Raw genomic sequence first — 21,285 nt, forward strand, 5'->3', positions numbered from 1 at the left:
TTTAGACATCAGATGCTAATCAAGAGAGGATCAAACTCATCTAACCCAAAGAATAAAATGATCATCTAGCCACCTAGAGAGCGATATACCCAAGCATACAAAACCTTTAACAACACTATCGGGATGCTAGATCAGTAGTTGTGACTATAGATAAACCTTAAAAAAATTAGCAAAACTAGACACAATGGTCCCCGCATCCAATCACACCTAGTCGGAACGTGACCTCGACGATGAGATGAATATTAAACTGTTGTACAACTATAACTATTCATGGTAGCTCTTCTATAAGTTCTCCTAAGCAAGGTTGTGCGTGTAGAACTACTGGTATACTCCAACTATCTCAGACAACACCAAATCTATCATAACTGAAATGATCAATTCTGCCCAAGGATCATATCATATCAAGAGGACATAAGAGGATCGGTACATCTGATCCACCACTAGGAATTCACCATAGATATAGAAACACACGTGAGCATATACAATGAATTATACTCCAAATCATGTCTGAAAAGAAGTAGGTGGGTCACATAAAAATGTACGGAACCAAAATCGAATAACACAATGTACTCCCTCCATAGCGCCTATATCAAACATTTCCATTCATATGATTCCATCTCTTTGATTTTTAGCCACCACAATCAATTAGTCTTATCCCCATTACAATATTATAAATACTCGATTCATCAATCCCCACATACTTCTCACAGTACTCCACTGAAGCCAACACTCTTAATATCAATAAACATCATAACCACACCAATTTTTACCTTACTCTCAAACTGTCACTAGTATAAAAGTCTTCTTAGGAAACACATTGTAGCTCTAAAAATTTTCAACTATGGGCTCTCTATCTTTCCATTTAACCATTTCATGACAAATACGGGTCACACCCAAGATTGATAATACTAATTTCAAATCTAAAAATACTTTTCATCGAGGTACAATAATTGAATCACACCTAATGTCAACTTCACGCGAACTTTCACTTACCATTTTCAACTACCATTCATACCATCATGTACCTCATCCCAAAACTCAAAGAAATCCCTGGTCACTCCAATAATTCTATATACTATAAGCTCATAACCTCTACTCACCATCAGATGCCTATGTAACACAGCATAACAGTTTATGTTGTCTCATAAAAATAGTAGTTTCAATTCCCTCAAAATCCTCAATAACCATTGAATAATTGTAGGTCCACACCGTTGAACATCAATAAGTTACCTATCATAGTTTGAACAATCTAGCTCGACATAACCACATAGAATCTTCCACACATAGTTTCTTGTCACCCAACCAAAACTCAATCCTTAGAAAAGTCGATGATAACTTTCTAGTAAGTTTGTACCAAACTAGTTCACATCTCACAGTCATATCTAAACTCATAGGCAAAAATCAATAAATCCTTCAACTACAAACCAAGGGCTTACTTATCTTAAATTCTTCCCATGACACAAAATTCTAAATATCTTTAACCCTTCAATACACTAGACTCTTGTTCCTTGTGTTGACTTGCTCGCGCCAATCTTATCCTTTGACCAACAACCCATGATATTTTTACCTTATCCTCTAAATCAAAACATTATGTGAAACCCCCCTTAGGTATAACAATCAAAAGCAACCAAATTTACTATCCAAATATTTTTAAGTCCTTCTAAATGCTTCATACTCAATGTGATCGATCACTTCTTACCTTACAAATCCATTTCTTGACAAAACACACTACCACAAACCTAAATTCACAATGAAAAACTTGAATTTTGAATCCAACTATGTAACTCAATCCCTCTATCTATCAACATTAGTTCATACCTTGAATATTTTTATGAATTCACGTATCTTAGTTTATCATTGATCGCCTCTCCACTGACCTTATCATATCTTTTGCTAAAAATTCAACTGTACTCATTACCAAACTCAAAACCACACACACAAAAACCTATCATAACACTCGAGTTGAACTAAAATTTTATCCAATATTTTTTAACCAATACGATGAACCCGTGACAATGTTATCATAAGTAGAGAAAAATAGATGAAACCACATGTCTTAGAACCTAATTCTTCGCTCTCTCGAAAAATACATCTTTGTTCCTTGCAATCAGAGTAAATATCTTTATTCTTGCCTATTTCCAAAGGCTAAATTATATCCTACTAAATTTTTTATTTATTTATGACTCTAGCTCCTTTCAATTTTATTCAACCGGTGTCTCAACACCTCCTATAACTTTCCATGCAATCAAGCTACTCACCAATAGTAGCAAACCACAATCTTAGATACTCGTAAGACGTCATTACAATACAAAAATTTGTTAATCAATAATCCTTATTATATAGTTGCATCTCAATCAAAATCCATCACAAACTCTTATTACCATTATACTCGGTTAGCCCTTGCCATCACCACGAAGTCACCCTTGTCATTGACATGACATCTCAAACCTAGCTATGCCAGCCATCCAAGGAACTCACTCAATTTATACTCACTTTCTTACCCATAATTTTGTCATTCCGATATCAGTCTACTCATTTGGAGCTTAAGATAAAATTATCTGATCTCATTTAGAATTTTGGGATACACTTCACAACCTAAATGTATTAATATCATACCAAAGATCCACCACTAAAATTTCCCATATAAATAATGCTTAACTCATTTGTCTGTAGTAACAAGCTAGTTGATTTATCAAATGTTAATACAACATCGAATCTCATTATACGAGCATGTGATACAACTGATAACTCTTTAAGTAGTTAGTAATGGCACTTGACATTAACGTATCAATTTTCATATACCACTAGTACCACATTGTGAAGTCTATTAAATCCACCACTAGAACACATCATACTTATCGAGAAGAGTGTACCCAAATAGTCTACACATTCTTGCCCCATTAAGTAACTAACATACACTACCAAATTTGTTCGATCTCTCGTCCAAAGCGATATGCATCCCTTCGTAGATAATGTCAACAACAAGAGTAACACATTCTCTAACTCTAAACAAGTAAGAATCGGTACAATTATAGTAGTCGTATTATGACCCTTTTTTATATACACTCAATCTATGAAAGATTCCAACCTTGATTGACGCAACATCATTCGCTAAGCAACCCATATATGTTATGACAACTATACCAGTTGTATTTTCCAAGGTTACACTATTCATTATCTAACAATCCTTGTAATCATTCAACTTCCAATTGTCAAACCACTTCAAATATTGCCTATACCATATCAGTACAAATCCACTACTAGATGACTAGCAAAAAAAAAAGTATAAGATGCTCATGAAGTCCCTTAAACCATTATTAGCCTAATCGTTTATTTATCCTCAAAGTGAATCATCAAACCATAACATCACACAATTCGTTCGAATCATTGAACATTCTAAATCTGACCACACATCATCTCCACAAAGTATATCACTTCAACCTTTGTACCATATCTAACATCCAAGTCATACACGACACCAATTATTGACATGAGGAACTACGCACGAGCCATCACATAAGTGAGAGAGAATAGAAGGAAGTGATAAGAATCAGAAGGGATCAAGGATATACGATAGAGATTCAAGAAGTGAAGATTTTTCTTAAAAGTCACTATAGCCTCTCGAAGATAAGTATAGACGTCTCTGTACCGATACTTGAGACTCTACTTAGACTCGACTTGTATACACGTGAGACCAATGAACCTGGGTTCTGATACCATTTTGTCACGACCCAAAAATGGATGAGATGACACTCATCTTATCCCACCAAGACAAATCAGCCTAAAACTCAATACAATAAAATGCAGAAATTTCATAATCAACTCAAAAATACTCCCAAAATCTGGTTGTCAGGTGTACAAGCCTCTAAAGTATTACAATTGAATCAAAAGAAAATACAAGTCTCATATGACATTGTTTCTAGAGTAGAGCAAGATCATAAACAAGAGTAAAAAGGTCTGCTGAGTTGACAAATAGCTACCTCACAAATCTCCAAGAAGCCTCAGAAAAGAAGAGAACATATCACAAAGGTCCGAGCTAGTAACCTACAAAAAATATAGTAGCAAGGGGTGAGTACCAACCACACGGTACTCAACAAGTAAACTTTAAAACACAAGCTAAGGGGATATAATACGGGTACTCCTTACACACCAACCGAACCTCCACAACTACAACCTGCACAAAACCAACCCAACCTAACAGTTCACAGTTACATAGCACCCAACTCAACAACAATCACTTAAACAAATTGCATATCCTCAACAACAAACTCAATATTCATCAATAACAACTTCCTCAAAAAGGCACTCACAAATATCAGCAACGCACAAGATCAAGTTCATCAAATAGAGGTAATCAAATATCAAGTACTTTTCAACCACAAATTAAACACATAATCATCAAGAATGAATGATGTCATGGGATGCAATGCAATATGACACCATGAAATGATATGCCTCAAAATACCAAGTACACTCTCAACCGTATATACATGATACTCCTCATAAATACATCGAGAGTTCATGACCCATGGGGGACTCACGAGGTCCATATACCGACACAGACGATCTCCACGTGTCTGTACGGACGATCTCGATGCACTATCATAAATCAAAAAAATTCCGCACGGACGATTTCCACGTGCCCAAATTATAATCTTAACATCTCACCATCCCCAGCACGGACGATCTCCACGTGCCCAACTTATACTCAATCTCATGTCAATGCATGCGCACAATATAATTTCAAATAAAGAGGATGATGACCTCTATCTACCCCACCAATCACAATTATCCCACAATTAATCCTCCATTAGCCTTATTTTATTCAACCAAAACTTCAATCCGTAACATAGTCTATTTTTTTCCAAACCTCTACGTGATAACTAAATTTATTGGTGTTATTAGCTTCCTCCAATCATCCAATAATAACAATAATAATAATAAACAATCCACATACATAATATAAGATTAGGTAGAACAGATGGATTTTTACCTGAGTCGTAATTGTCTTTTTTCGGCGGTGGATTTTAGGCGCAATGGCTTGTGATACCATTAAAAATAAACATCTTCTTTAACTTATTCCAGGGTCAAGTGGTATAGGGTATTAAGTTATGGACTTGGCCCATTAACCACTTAATAATAAATAAATTACCCGTAAATTAATTTACTATTGTTAAATGACTATACAATATTATCAAAAATGAACTTTCGGATCCGGGTCATTACATTCGTCAAGCTTCAATTTCAAGTATCAAGCATAATACTCGTATATTAATTTGTAACCAACTTGACAAGATTCAACGATTAATAAATTAAACTTAGCATTTATGACGTGTTGTTAAATAGTGTATGAATTGACGCATTATCACTTACGTGTATTCCTTGAGAAATATTATTGAGTTCTTTGTACAATCCTTTTGAAATCCATATTTTCGTCAATCTTGTATGTGATCTCATAACAATGTGCATCTAGAAACTTCATCCTAAAATTATTTAAGCCTAATCACCCAAAATCAAGTTGAAGTATTTGTAGGTTTTTTACAAGAATTATTCTTAACCTAAAAGATATGATTTTTTAAAAAAATTTGGTATATACCAATTCATAAGTTCATAATTATATTTATACTATAAATGCCCAGTTATATGCGATCTCCAAATAATATACATTTGATAACTTTATCGTAAAATTATTTACTTGTCATTAATAAAATTCCAGTTGACATATCTATACATTTTTCAAAAGTCATTGATCTTATCCTAAAAGATATCAGTATTTCTGAATATGGTATGATAATTAATAAGTCCACAAATACATTTTACTATAAATGCTCAATGCAATCTCTTTCATAACCACCATCAAGAAAAATATATTATTTTGCATAGTTTATTACATCTCAAGCAAGGTTTCTACTTATTAACTTTATATTTATAATATTTTTTAATGTATGAGTGTATGCATGAGTGGTTTTCATGAGATTATTTACTATTTTAAACTAATTGTTATTATAATTTTATTTTATGTGTAGCTAAAATGAATACTTTCATCAACAACAACAAGAAGAAGAAAGTGGTGTTCATAATGGGAGCACCAGGCACGGGAAAATCTCGTCTCTCTGTTGACCTTGCCACCGATTTTCGAGGAGAAATAATCAACTCGGACAAAATGCAAGTATTTAAGGGACTTGAAATCGTGACCAACAAGATCACACACGGTGAGAAACAAGGTGTACGACACTATTTGCTAGGTAAACATATTTGAAAAAGACATTCTTTTGTGATTCCTTTATTTTAATGTGAATATTAATTGACAGTTATTTTGTTTCACAAATTTTTAGGTGAAATTGACCCATATTCCAACTTCACGGCCGAAGATTTATGTTTGAAGTTCATTGTATACATAGAAAAATTTTGAAGACTCAATGTGTTCGAATAATTGTTGGAGGGTCAAATTCGTTTATTGAAAAACTTGTGGAAGACCCTGTGTTCATGTTCAAATCTAAGTATGACAGTTGCTTTATTTGGATTGATGTATAGCATGGAGGAATAGTGTTTTGCAACCATGCATAGATATTGTTAAAAGATTTCTCAAAAATGATGATCACAATATTAGTATTGAGTGTACATAAACTATCATTATCTCTATCTTGTGTTATTTTGTCTCTTGGTCACTTTAATTTTTAACCTATTTTGTACAGTTTGTATCAAACAACATATATATACTATTCTTGTCTGTAAAAACTTTGTTATTTTTAGAGTAAATATTGAAGCTTTATAAAAATATTTATTTTAAGGTCCGATCAAAATCCAAGCGCCAAGTCCAAATCCAAGTTCAAGTCTTTGATATTTAATATATATTAATATAAATACGTACTTACACAATTACATGAGATCATTCTTACTGTCAAGGTAATAGAGTGAAAAAATAAATAACTATAAATTTTTGACAAGATTATAACCTTAAAGAATTTTAAAGAATAAAATTCTTAACTCCAAATTTAAAATTGTTACATAGACAAAGAAGAGAAAATAATAAATTTGCAATCTATCGGTAAGGATCATTTAAGGAAATATATTCTACCTAATTCAATCACGATGATGGAAGCTTAATTCAATAAAACATTTATCTATTATTACATGTTGCACAAGTAAATATAAATAATTCTAATTGAAATAGTTATCAATAATTGTTCCTTCCCTTCTAATTGAATTAGACTTAGCACTTATGACGTGTTGTTAAATAGTGTATCAATTGACGCATTATCACTTACGTGTATTCCTTGAGAAATATTATTGAGTTCTTTGTACAATCCTTTTGAAATCCATATTTTTGTCAATCTTGTATGTGATCTAATAACAATGTGCATCTAGAAACTTCATCCTAAAATTATTTAAGCCTAATCACCCAAATTCAAGCTGACGTATTTGTAGGTTTTTTACAAGATTTATTGTTCATGTAAAAGATATGATTTTTTTAAAAATAATTTGGTATATACCAATTCATAAGTTCATAATCACATTTCTACTATAAATGCCCAGTTATATGCGATCTCCAAATAATGTACATTTGATAACTTTATCCCAAAATTATTTGCTTGTCATTACTAAAATTCCAGTTGACATTTCTATACATTTTTCAAAAGTCATTGATCTTATCCTAAAAGATATCAGTATTTCTGAATATGGTATGATAATTAATAAGTCCACAAATACATTTTACTATAACTGCTCAATGCAGTCTCTTTCATAACCACCATCATGAAAAATATATTATTTTGCATAGTTTTTTACATCTCAAGCAAGGTTTCTACTTATTAACTTTATATTTATAAAATTTTTTAATGTATGAGTGTATGCATGAGTGGTTTTCATGAGATTATTTACTATTTTATACTAATTATTATTATAATTTTATTTTATGTGTAGCTAAAATGAATACTTTCATCAACAACAACAAGAAGAAGAAAGTGGTGTTCATAATGGGAGCAACAAGCACGGGAAAATCTCGTCTCTCTGTTGACCTTACCACCCATTTTTGAGGAGAAATAATCAACTCGGACAAAATGCAAGTATTTAAGGGACTTGAAATCGTGACCAACAAGATCACACATGCTGAGAAACAAGGGGTACGACATTATTTGCTAGGTAAACAAATTTGAAAGAGACATTCTTTTGTGATTCCTTTATTTTAATGTGAATATTAATTGACAGTTATTTTGTTTCACAAATTTTTAGGTGAAATTGAGCCAGATTCCAATTTCACGGCTGAAGATTTCTGTTTGAAGGCCATTGTCTACATAGAAATTTTTTTGAAGACTCAATGTGTTCGAAATATTGTTGGAGGGTCAAATTCTTATTTTGAAAAACTTTTGGAAGACCCTGTGTTCATGTTCAAATATAAGTGTGACAGTTGCTTTATTTGGATTGATGTAGAGCAATCAGTCTTGAACCGTAGAGTTGACACGAGGGTTGATGAAATGGTCAGTGCAGGTATTTTTTGTAGTTATTTTATATAAAAATCAAAATATAATAATGACTCTAACTAAAACTTTTCTTATATAGTTTTCTTAATAATACTTTTGGTTTTCAAATATATGTTCACCTAAATAAAACTATTCTTAAATTTATGTTGCATGCAGGGCTGGTGAATGAGGTGCGGCCAATTTTCATCCCAGAGGCACATTACACCAAAGAAATCTGACGGTCCATTGGTGTCCCTGAAATGGCCAAATATTTAAGGGAAAACAAAATATAGACGGAGATGATGAATCAAAGAAGATGATTCTTCAAGCTTCAATTTCAAGTATCAGGCACAATACTCGTAAATTAATTTGTAACGAACTTTAGAAGATTCAACGATTAATAAATGAGAAAATGTGGCCGGTGCATCATATTAATGCTACTGACGTTTTCGAAGAAGATGGAAAAGAAGCTGTAGACGAAGCATGAAGGAATACTGTTTTGCAACCATGCCTAGATATTGTTAAAAGATTTCTCAAAAATGATGATCACAATATTAGTATTGAGTGTACATAAACTATCATTATCTCTATCTTGTGTTATTTTGTCTCTTGGTTACTTTAACTTTTAACCTATTTTGTACAGTTTGTATCGAACAACATATATACACTATTCTTGTTTGTAAAAACTTTGTTATTTTTAGAGTAAATATTTAAGCTTTATAAAAATATTTATTTTAAGGTCTGATCCAAACCCAAGCGCCAAGTCCAAATCCAAGTTCAAGTCTTTGATATTTAATATATATTAATATAAATACGTACTTACACAATTACATGAGATCATTCTTACTGTCAAGGTAATAGAGTGAAAAAATAAATGACTATAAATGTTTGAGAAGATTATAACCTTAAAGAATTTTAAAGAATAAAATTCTTAACTCCAAATTTAAAATTGTTACATAGACAAAGAAGAGAAAATAATAAATTTGCAATCTATCGGTAAGGATCATTTAAGGAAATATATTCTACCTAATTCAATCACGATGATGGAAGATTAATTCAATAAAATATTTATCTATTATTACATGTTGCACAAGTAAATATAAATAATTCTAATTGAAATAGTTATCGATAATTGTTCCTTCCCTTCTAATTGAATTAGACTTAGCACTTATGACGTGTTGTTAAATAGTGTATCAATTGACGCATTATCACTTACGTGTATTCCTTGAGAAATATTATTGAGTTCTTTGTACAATCCTTTTGAAATCCATATTTTCGTCAATCTTGTATGTGATCTCATAACAATGTGCATCTAGAAACTTCATCCTAAAATTATTTAAGCCTAATCACCCAAATTCAAGCTGACGTATTTGTAGGTTTTTTACAAGAATTATTCTTAACCTAAAATATATGATTTTTTAAAATTTTTTTGGTATATTCCAATTCATAAGTTCATAATCACATTTATACTATAAATGCCCACTTATATGCGATCTCCAAATAATGTACATTTGATAACTTTATCCTAAAATTATTTGCTTGTCATTACTAAAATTCCAGTTGATATATCTATACATATTTCAAAAGGCATTGATCTTATCCTAAAAGATTTCAATATTTCTGAATATGGTATGATAATTAATAAGTCCACAAATACATTTTACTATAAATGCTCAATGCAATCTCTTTCATAACCACCATCAAGAAAAATATATTATTTTGCATAGTTTTTTACATCTCAAGCAAGGTTTCTACTTATTAACTTTATATTTATAAAATTTTTTAATGTATGAGTGTATGCATGAGTGGTTTTCATGAGATTATTTACTATTTTAAACTAATTATTATTATAATTTTATTTTATGTGTAGCTAAAATGAATACTTTCATCAACAACAACAACAAGAAGAAAGTGGTGTTCATAATGGGAGCAACAAGCACGGGAAAATCTCGTCTCTCTGTTGACCTTGCCACCCATTTTTGAGGAGAAATAATCAACTCGGACAAAATGCAAGTATTTAAGGGACTTGAAATCGTGACCAACAAGATCACACACGCTGAGAAACAAGGTGTACGACACTATTTGCTAGGTAAACATATTTGAAAGAGACATTCTTTTGTGATTCCTTTATTTTAATGTGAATATTAATTGATAGTTATTTTGTTTCACAAATTTTTAGGTCAAATTGAGCCATATTCCAACTTCACGGTCAAAGATTTCTGTGTGAAGTCCATTGTCTACATAGAAAATTTTTTGAAGACTCAATGTGTCCCAATTATTGTTGGAGGATCAAATTCGTATATTGAAAAACTTGTGGAAGACCCTGTGTTCATGTTCAAATATAAGTATGACAGTTTCTTTATTTGGATTGATGTAGAGCAATCAGTCTTGAACAGTAGAGTTGACACGAGGTTTGATGAAATGGTCAATGCAGGTATTTTTTGTAGTTATTTTATATAAAAATCAAAATATAATAATTACTCTAACTAAAACTTTTCTTATATAGTTTTCTTAATAATACTTTTGGTTTTCAAATATATGTTCACCTAAATAAAACTATTCTAAAATTTATGTTGCATGCAGGGCTGGTGGATGAGGTGCGGCCAATTTTCATCCGAGATGAACATTACACCAAAGAAATCCGACGGTCCATTGGTGTCCCTTAAATGGCCAAATATTTAAGGGAAAACAAAATATAGACGGAGATGATGAATCAAAGAAGATGATTCTTCAAGCTTCAATTTCTAGTATCAAGCACAATACTCGTAAATTAATTTGTAAACAACTTTAGGAGATTCAACGATTAATAAATGAGAAAATGTGGCCGGTGCATCATATTATTGTTACTGACGTTTTCGAAGAGGATGGAAAAAAAGCTGTTGACGAAGTATGGAGGAATAATGTTTTGCAACCATGCCTAGATATTGTTAAAAGATTTCTCAAAAATGATGATCACAATATTAGTATTGAGTGTACATAAACTATCATTATCTCTATCTTGTGTTATTTTGTCTCTTGGTCACTTTAATTTTTGACCTATTTTGTACAGTTTGTATCGAACAACATATATATACTATTCTTGTCTGTAAAAACTTAGTTATTTATAGAGTAAATATTTAAGCTTTATAAAATATTTATTTTAAGGTCCGATCCAAGCCCAAGCGCCAAGTCCAAATCCAAGTTCAAGTCTTTGATATTTAATATATATTAATATAAATACGTACTTACACAATTACATAAGATCATTCTTATTGTCAAGGTAATAGAGTGAAAAAATAAATGACTATAAATGTTTTAGAAGATTATTACCTTAAAGAATTTTAAAGAATAAAATTCTTAACTCCAAATTTAAAATTGTTACAGAGACAAAGAAGAGAAAATAATAAATTTGCAATCTATCGGTAAGGATCATTTAAGGAAATATATTCTACCTAATTCAATCACGATGATGGAAGCTTAATTCAATAAAACATTTATCTATTATTACATGTTGCACAAGTAAATATAAATATTTCTAATTGAAATAGTTATCAATAATTGTTCCTTCCCTTCTAATTGAATTAGACTTAGCACTTATGACGTGCTGTTAAATAGTGTATGAATTGACGCATTATCACTTACGTGTATTCCTTGAGAAATATTATTGAGTTCTTTGTACAATCCTGTTGAAATCTATATTTTCGTCAATCTTGTATGTGATCTCATAACAATGTGCATCTAGAAACTTCATCCTAAAATTATTTAAGCTTAATCACCCAAATTCAAGCTGACGTATTTGTTGGTTTTTTACAAGAATTATTCTTAACCTAAAAGATATGATTTTTTTTTTAAATTTGTATATACCAATTCATAAGTTCATAATCAAATTTATACTATAAATGCCCAGTTATATGCGATCTCCAAATAATGTACATTTGATAACTTTATCCTACAATTATTTGCTTGTCATTACTAAAATTCTAGTTCACATATCTATACATTTTTCTGAAGTCATTGATCTTATTCTAAAAGATATCAATATTTCTGAATATGGTATGATAATTAATTAGTCCACAAATACATTTTACTATAAATGCTCAATGCAATCTCTTTCATAAACACCATCAAGAAAAATATATTATTTTGCATAGTTTTTTACATCTCAAGCAAGGTTTCTACTTATTAACTTTATATTTATAAGATTTTTTAATGTATGAGTGTATGCATGAGTGGTTTTTATGAGATTATTTACTATTTTAAACTAATTATTATTACAATTTTATTTTATGTGTAGCTAAAATGAATACTTTCATCAACAACAATAACAACAAGAAAGTGGTGTTCATAATGGGAGCAACAGGCACGGGAAAATCTCGTCTCTCTGTTGACCTTGCCAACCATTTTCGAGGAGTAATAATCAACTCGGACAAAATTTAAGTATTTAAGGGACTTGAAATCGTGACCAACAAGATCACACACGGTGAGAAACAATGTGTACGACACTATTTGCTAGGTTAACATATTTGAAAAAGACATTCTTTTGTGATTCCTTTATTTTTATGTGAATATTAATTGACAATTATTTTGTTTCACAAATTTTTTGTGACACCCCAAATCCAAATGTGATGGCACGTGTCCATTTCCCACCGGACATGTCAGCCTAACCCAACCACAACGATAGAGAAGTAGAAATACGAGAATAAAATATAATAAATAAGCGGAAGACTTTAATTAAGACTCAACACTACCCAGAATTTGGTTGTCACATGTATAAACCTCTAAATACAGAATTCGAATAAAAATATACAAGTCTCAGAGTATAGTTCTCGAATAGAACAAAACTGAAAGTAAAGATAACTCAAGGGTACGTCTGGAATGAACCGCTACCTCTCGAGTATGTCCCGAAGCTAAATCTGCTAAAGAAACTACTAAGTCGAATCTGAGAGAGCTGTCAACCTACACAATTGTGTAGAAGCAAGGGTGAGTACCGAAAACCACAGGTACTCGCAAGTAACTCTAAACTAAGCAAAACTAGCAGCTACAAACAACTCCTTTCAATCCCAGCCGAACCACCGAAACTTCAATCTAGTAGCAAACCAACCAACCTATACTAAACAGATCATATTCAACAACCAGAACCAACAGTATATCCTCATCAACCTCAGATCAACAAATAAGAGCAAATAGATCAAATTCCACATAAGAAGGGTAAACCGATACAATCCACACATCACAGACAAAGATAAGGCAAATGCGATGCAAAATGCAATAATGATGTCATGTAGTCGTGATGCATGTCTGTCCTACGATACACATCTGTTGACGTAATCAGTCCGCGCTGAATACTCAAATCAGAACCCATGGGGGCCACACATGGACCATGTATCACCGCCGGAACCAGATCCCATCGGCATCCAAATCGCTAGCCGGAGCTAGTCCATCTCATATATCTCTAGCCGAAGCTAGTCTCAACTGTGTCTCATATCCATCCATCCTCATATCAGTGTCTTAGAATTCATGCAACAGATAGTTCACACATGGGATGAATAATGAATATGCACATGTCATCAATCACAATCATATCACGATCACATCATAGTATTACACATCATCTGTCTCAATCACAACCATATCACGACCACATCATAGTATTACACATCACCTGTCTCAATCACAACCATATTACGACCACATCATAGAATTACACATCACCTGTCTCAATCACAACCACATCATAGTATTACACATCATTTGTCTCAACATCATTGTCTGTATCAATCATAGCCTACCCATGCTCTTCTATCCCCTCAATATCGGTTATCACATGACTTATTCAACAAATTCAAGTCACATATAACACATTTAGCTCGTTTTATTCCCCATCTTTCATTTACAACAATTTCAATCAACAAATAAAATCCATCCTCAATCCCCATTACTCCCCAACGCAATTAGGAAAGTAGTCATGCGTAGTCTAAGAGTTTTACAAAGTTTGGAAGCCACTTGCCTTAAAACGAACTCCAAAAGTTACTTGACTTGAGCCTTTTCTTTCCGAGTAGAATCCGGATCACGATAATCTATTCAAACAATTATTCACAATCACAATTCGAGTCCAATGACACCAAAATCAAGAAATTTAGGGAAAAAGGGCAAAACGGTCCAAAAGTCTCATACCGGAAAACGATACCCAAATCTGAAATTTTTTGATGTAAAATGATCCTTAAAGTATTTGGAAGCTAATGGTGAAAACCAATTTGAAAACGGAGTTGAAATCAATTCACAAACTCAATTTGAAGGAAAATTCACGTTCTTTAAGAAGCCTAAAATATTCGGATCCGAAACCCCGACTCGAAAATGAAATATCTCTTGAAAAACATCTTACCCATGCTTAGATAAGTTCAAATATGAAATTTCATCAAAAACGGAGTTAAGATCGACCTTGAAATTCTCAATTTATCAAACTTTAACTTTACCGGGAAAGTCCAAATTGTACGTGGTTAATATGATGAAAATAATCGATGAATCAATAATTTTATGTTAAAATCAGTTTACCCATAACATAAGGATCGTAAATATACCTTTTTCATCAAAAAGGGAGTCCAAATCGATAAAACCCCAATTTTTCCCAAGAGGTATACGGATAGGAAAAAAAAACCAGATAAAGAAATTATGAGAAAATGTCGAATTGAAGATTGAATACTAACCCTCATATTAATTCAAGAAGAAACCCGTAAGAATCACTCCATTCCGATCTCTAGAACTCCCGATATGCTCAAAATACCAAATGAACATAGTCTGAGATTTTTATAACAGTATATGACTGTTATGCACCAGAAAAACAGCAGTTAATCTTTCACTAAAAAGACCGTAATTTCCTCATACGATAGTGAAATGACCCGATTATTTTTTGTAAAGGTCTTAAATAATGATACGGACTTGCTCGTTCAATCGGAGCTCAATTTCATGCTCGTTTGCCCAGTCAAATATCATTTCTACTCGGTAAACAATTATTTCTTATTTGCGATAAAAGTATAATCTCGGGTTAGCGAAAATGCACCAAAATTTGCAGATAAGTCCTATAATTCATGCTCAAAATTTCAGAACCTTCGAAATAACTTTTTGACCTTTAAAACTAATAATGAACCCTTTAGTTGTCACAATTTGCTGAAATAGTGTCAAAGCATCCAAGAAGCTTAAAAGCTCACCCAAAACTCATTTGGCACTTCCCGAACACAAACCAAATATGTTACTAGCTTGAAAATGACATTATGGACTCAATGAAATCGTCGGAATTTGAATTCGAGGTCTCCTTGACCCGGTATCCGATAAGGCGTCAAGAAACTAACTTTAGGCTCAAAAACTCGAAACGCACTCGGGGACTCTAAAAATTCAACCAAGACTCATTCTAGACTTAGAATCACCCCCTGAATCCAACGGTGCCCACGGAATTCCATTTCGAGCACCGGAACCTCGTTTCTTGACCAAAGTCAACTATTGATCAAAATTTCACAATTTTAGCAACTTAGGACCTCAAATCTTCGTTTTAACTCCAAATTCGACTCCGTAAGTTCTTATAGACCCGTTTCGACATTCTACAACTGCTGGAATCGACGGAAATCCGATTCGAGTCTCGAAACTCCAAATGACACGAAATAACACTTTTAACCAAACTTTAACTCTTAAAAACTCAACTTTCCAAACACTCAATTTTTCATCAATTTTCCTTCAGCCCAACTTCGAAAATACAACAATTAGGACTCGGGGCAACTATCGGGAGGGGTAAAACGATCATTTTCTGAAAATTTCCAAAAATGACCTTTAGGGTCATTACATTTTTTGGTGAAATTGAGCCAGAATCCAACTTCACAGCCGAAGATTTCTGTGTGAAGTCCATTGTCTACATAGAAAATTTTTTGAAGACTCAATGTGTTCCAATTATTGTTGGAGGGTCAAATTTGTATATTGAAAAACTTGTGGAAGACCCTGTGTTCATGTTCAAATATAAGTATGACAGTTGCTTTATTTGGATTGATGTAGAGCAATCAGTCTTGAACCGTAGAGTTGACACGAGGGTTGATGAAATGGTCAATGCAGGTATTTTTTGTAGTTATTTTATATAAAAATCAAAATATAATAATGACTCTAACTAAAACTTTTCTTATATAGTTTTCTTAATAATACTTTTGGTTTTCAAATATATGTTAACCTAAATAAAACTATTCTTAAATTTATGTTGCATACAAGGCTAGTGGATGAGGTGCGGCAAATTTTCATCCCAGATGCAGATTACACCAAAGGAATCCGACGGTCCATTGGTGTCCCTGAAATGGCCAAATATTTAAGGGAAGAAAAAAATATGGACGAAGATGATGAATCGAAGAAGATGATTCTTCAAGCTTCAATTTCAAGTATCAAGCACAATACTCGTAAATTAATTTGTAACCAACTTGAGAAGATTCAACGATTAATAAATGAGAAAATGTGGCCAGTGCATCATATTATTGCTACTGACGTTTTCGAAGAAGATGGAAAAGAAGCTGTTGACGAAGAATGGAGGAATACTGTTTTGCAACCATGCCTAGATATTGTTAAAAGATTTCTCAAAAATGATGATCACAATATTAGTATTGAGTGTACATAAACTATCATTATCCATATCTTGTGTTATTTTGTCTCTTGGTCACTTTAATCTTTGACCTATTTTGTATAGTTTGTATCAAACAACATATATATACTATTCTTGTCTGTAAAAACATTCTTATTCATAGAGTAAATATTTAAGCTTTATAAAAATATTTATTTTAAGTTCCGATCCAAGCCCAAGCGCCAAGTCCAAATCCAAGTTCAAGTCTTTGATATTTAATATATATTAATATAAATACGTACTTACACAATTACATGAGATCATTCTTACTGTCAAGGTAATAGAATGAAAAAATAAATGACTATAAATGTTTGAGAAGATTATAACCTTAAAGAATTTGAAAGAATAAAATTCTTAACTCCAAATTTAAAATTGTTACATAGACAAAGAAGAGAAAATAATAAATTTGCAATCTATCGGTAAGGATCATTTAAGGAAATATATTCTACCTAATTCAATCACGATGATGGAAGCTTAATTCAATAAAACATTTATCTATTATTACATGCTGCACAAGTAAATATCAATAATTCTAATTGAAATAGTTATCGATAATTGTTCCTTCCCTTCTAATTGAATTAGACTTAGCACTCATGACATGTTGTTAAATAGTGTATGAATTGACGCATTATCACTTACGTGTATTACTTGAGAAATATTATTGAGTTCTTTGTACAATCCTTTTGAAATCCATGTTTTCGTCAATCTTGTATGTGATCTCATAACAATGTGCATCTAGAAACTTCATCCTAAAATTATATAAGCCTAATCACCCAAATTCAAGCTGACGTATTTGTAGGTTTTTTACAAGATTTATTGTTCATGTAAATAATATGATTTTTTTAAAAATAATTTGGTATATACCAATTCACAAGTTCAAAATCACATTTGTACTATAAATGCCCAGTTATATGTGATCTCCAAATAATGTACATTTGATAACTTTATCCTAAAATTATTTGCTTGTCATTACTAAAATTCCAATTGACATATCTATACATTTTTCAAAAGTCATTGATCTTATCCTAAAAGGTATCAATATTTCTGAATATGGTATGATAATTGAAAAGTCCACAAATACATTTTACTATAAATGCTCAATGCAATCTCTTTCATAACCACCATCAAGAAAAATATATTATTTTGCATAGTTTTTTACATCTCAAGAAAGGTTTCTACTTATTAACTTTATATTTATAAGATTTTTTGATGTATGAGAGTATGCATGAGTGGTTATCATGAGATTATTTACTATTTTAAACTAATTATTATTATAATTTTATTTTATGTGTAGCTAAAATGAATACTTTCATCAACAACAACAAGAAGTAGAAAGTGGTGTTCATAATGGGAGTAACAGGCACGGGAAAATCTCGTCTCTCTGATGACCTTGCCACCCATTTTCGAGGAGAAATAATCAACTCGGACAAAATGCAAGTATTTAAGGGACTTGAAATCGTGACCAACAAGATCACACACGGTGAGAAACAAGGTGTACGACACTATTTGCTAGGTAAACATATTTGAAAAAGGCATTCTTTTGTGATTCCTTTATTTTAATGTGAATATTAATTGACAGTTATTTTGTTTCACAAATTTTTAGGTGAAATTGAGCCAGATTCCAACTTCACGGGCGAAGATTTCTGTGTGAAGTACATTGTCTACATAGAAAATTGTTTGAAGACTCAATGTGTTCCAATTATTGTTGGAGGGTCAAATTCGTATATTGAAAAATTTATGGATGACCCTGTGTTCATGTTCAAATACAAGTATAACAGTTGCTTTATTTGGATTGATGTAGAGCAATCAGTCTTGAACCGTGAGTTGACACGAGGGTTGATGAAATGGTCAATGCAGGTATTTTTTGTAGTTATTTTATATAGAAATCAAAATCTAATAATGTCTCTAACTAAAACTTTTCTTCTATAGTTTTCTTAATAATACTTTTGGTTTTCAAATATATGTTCACCTAAATAAAACTATTCTTAAATTTATATTGCATACAGGGCTAGTGGATGAGGTGCAGCAAATTTTCATCCCAGATGCAGATTACCCTAAAGGAATCCGACGGTCCATTGGTGTCCCTGAATTGCCCAAATATTCAAGGGAAAAAAAAATATAGACGGAGATGATGAATCAAAGAAAATGATTCTTCAAGCTTCAATTTCAAGTATCAAGCACAATACTCGTAAATTAATTTGTAACCAACTTGAGAAGATTCAACGATTAATAAATGAGAAAATGTGGCCGGTGCATCATATTATTGCTAATGACGTTTTCGAAGAAGATGGAAAAGAAGCTGTTGACGAAGCATGGAGGAATACTGTTTTGCAACCATGCCTAGATATTGTTAAAAGATTTCTCAAAAATGATGATCACAATATTAGTATTGAGTGTACATAAACTATCATTATCTCTATCTTGTGTTATTTTGTCTCTTGGTCACTTTAATTTTTGACCTATTTTGTACAGTTTGTATCGAACAACATATATATACTATTCTTGTCTGTAAAAACTTTGTTATTCATAGAGTAAATATTTAAGCTTTATAAAAATATTTATTTTAAGGTGCGATCCAAGCCCAAGCGCCAAGTCCAAATCCCAGTTCAAGTCTTTGATATTTAATATATATTAATAGAAATACGTATTTACACAATTACATGAGATCATTCTTACTGTCAAGGTAATAGAATGAAAAAATAAATGACTATAAATGTTTGAGAAGATTATAACCTTAAGGAATTTTAAAGAATAAAATTCTTAACTCCAAATTTAAAATTGTTACATAGACAAAGAGGAGAAAAAAATAAATTTGCAATCTATCGGTAAGGATCATTTAAGGAAATATATTCTACCTAATTCAATCACGATGATGGAAGCTTAATTCAATAAAACATTTATCTATTATTACATGTTGCACAAGTAAGTATAAATAATTCTAATTGAAATAGTTATCGATAATTGTTCCTTCCCTTCTAATTGAATTAGACTTAGCACTTATGACGTGTTGTTAAATAGTGTATGAATTGACGCATTATCACTTACGTGTATTCCTTGAGAAATATTATTGAGTTCTTTGTACAATCCTTTTGAAATCCATATTTTCGTCAATCTTGTATGTGATCTCATAACAATGTGCATCTAGAAACTTCATCCTAAAATTATTTAAGCCTAATCACCCAAATTCAAGTTGACGTATTTGTAGGTATTTTACAAGAATTATTCTTATCCTAAAATATATGATTTTTTTAAATTTTTTTGGTATATTCCAATTCATAAGTTCATAATCACATTTATACTATAAATGCCCAGTTATATGCGATATCCAAATAATGTACATTTGATAACTTTATCCTAAAATTATTTGCTTGTCATTACTAAAATTCCAGTTGACATATCTATACATTTTTCAAAAGTCATTGATCTTATCCTAAAAGATATCAATATTTCTGAATATGGTATGTTAATTAATAAGTCCACAAATACATTTTACTATAAATGCTCAATGCAATCTCTTTCATAACCACCATCAAGAAAAATATATTATTTTGCATAGTTTTTTACATCTCAAGCAAGGTTTCTACTTATTAACTTTATATTTATAAGATTTTTTAATATATGAGTGTATGCATGAGTGGTTTTCATGAGATTATTTACTATTTCAAACTAATTATTATTATAATTTTATTTTATGTGTAGCTAAAATGAATACTTTCATCAACAACAAGAAGAAGAAGAAAGTGGTGTTCATAATGGGAGCAACATGCACGGGAAAATCTCGTCTCTCTGTTGACCTTGCCACCCATTTTCGAGGAGAAATAATCAACTCGGAGAAAATGCAAATATTTAAGGGACTTGAAATCGTGACCAACAAGATCACACACGCTGAGAAACAAGGTGTACGACACTGTTTGCTAGGTAAACATATTTGAAAAAGACATTCTTTTGTGATTCCTTTATTTTAATGTGAATATTAATTGACAGTTATTTTGTTTCACAATTTTTTAGGTGAAATTGAGCCAGATTCCAACTTCACGGCCGAAGATTTCTGTGTGAAGTCCATTGTCTACATAGAAAATTTTTTGAAGACTCAATGTGTTCCAATTATTGTTGGAGGGTCAAATTCGTATATTGAAAAACTTGTGGAAGACCCTGTGTTCATGTTCAAATATAAGTATGACAGTTGCTTTATTTGGATTGATG

At 31.6% G+C, this 21,285-nt stretch overlaps 2 protein-coding genes across 2 annotated transcripts; both read left to right on the forward strand.

Annotated features, from left to right (window-relative positions):
- The first annotated feature begins 6,079 nt into the window (after positions 1-6,079).
- On the forward strand, positions 6,080-17,079 carry LOC125812650 (adenylate isopentenyltransferase 5, chloroplastic-like). Its single transcript, XM_049492170.1, has 5 exons — positions 6,080-6,245; positions 8,233-8,487; positions 10,639-10,893; positions 16,476-16,532; positions 16,688-17,079. Exons 1-5 carry the CDS (start codon positions 6,080-6,082, stop codon positions 17,077-17,079), a joined length of 1,125 nt encoding a protein of 374 aa, XP_049348127.1.
- A 1,350-nt stretch (positions 17,080-18,429) lies between these two features.
- On the forward strand, positions 18,430-19,485 carry LOC125812748 (adenylate isopentenyltransferase 3, chloroplastic-like). The gene is made up of 3 exons (XM_049492248.1): positions 18,430-18,595; positions 18,686-18,939; positions 19,300-19,485. Exons 1-3 carry the CDS (start codon positions 18,430-18,432, stop codon positions 19,483-19,485), a joined length of 606 nt encoding a protein of 201 aa, XP_049348205.1.
- The last annotated feature ends 1,800 nt before the right edge of the window (positions 19,486-21,285 follow it).

This window comes from Solanum verrucosum, unplaced genomic scaffold (assembly GCF_900185275.1).
Source record: "Solanum verrucosum unplaced genomic scaffold, falcon-dt-bn FXZP01001088.1, whole genome shotgun sequence".
NCBI classification, from domain to species: domain Eukaryota; kingdom Viridiplantae; phylum Streptophyta; class Magnoliopsida; order Solanales; family Solanaceae; genus Solanum; species Solanum verrucosum.

Excerpts from the sequence above, each read along its gene's own strand:
- LOC125812650 (XM_049492170.1), top strand. The coding sequence starts at position 6,080 with ATGGGAGCACCAGGCACGGGAAAATCTCGTCTCTCTGTTGACCTTGCC. Across the intron at positions 8,488-10,638 it reads TGATGAAATGGTCAGTGCAG|GTCAAATTGAGCCATATTCC; the intron begins GTATTTTTTGTA and ends ACAAATTTTTAG. Across the intron at positions 10,894-16,475 it reads TGATGAAATGGTCAATGCAG|AGCAATCAGTCTTGAACCGT; the intron begins GTATTTTTTGTA and ends GGATTGATGTAG.
- LOC125812748 (XM_049492248.1), top strand. The coding sequence starts at position 18,430 with ATGGGAGTAACAGGCACGGGAAAATCTCGTCTCTCTGATGACCTTGCC. Across the intron at positions 18,596-18,685 it reads TGTACGACACTATTTGCTAG|GTGAAATTGAGCCAGATTCC; the intron begins GTAAACATATTT and ends ACAAATTTTTAG. Across the intron at positions 18,940-19,299 it reads TGATGAAATGGTCAATGCAG|ATTCAACGATTAATAAATGA; the intron begins GTATTTTTTGTA and ends CAACTTGAGAAG.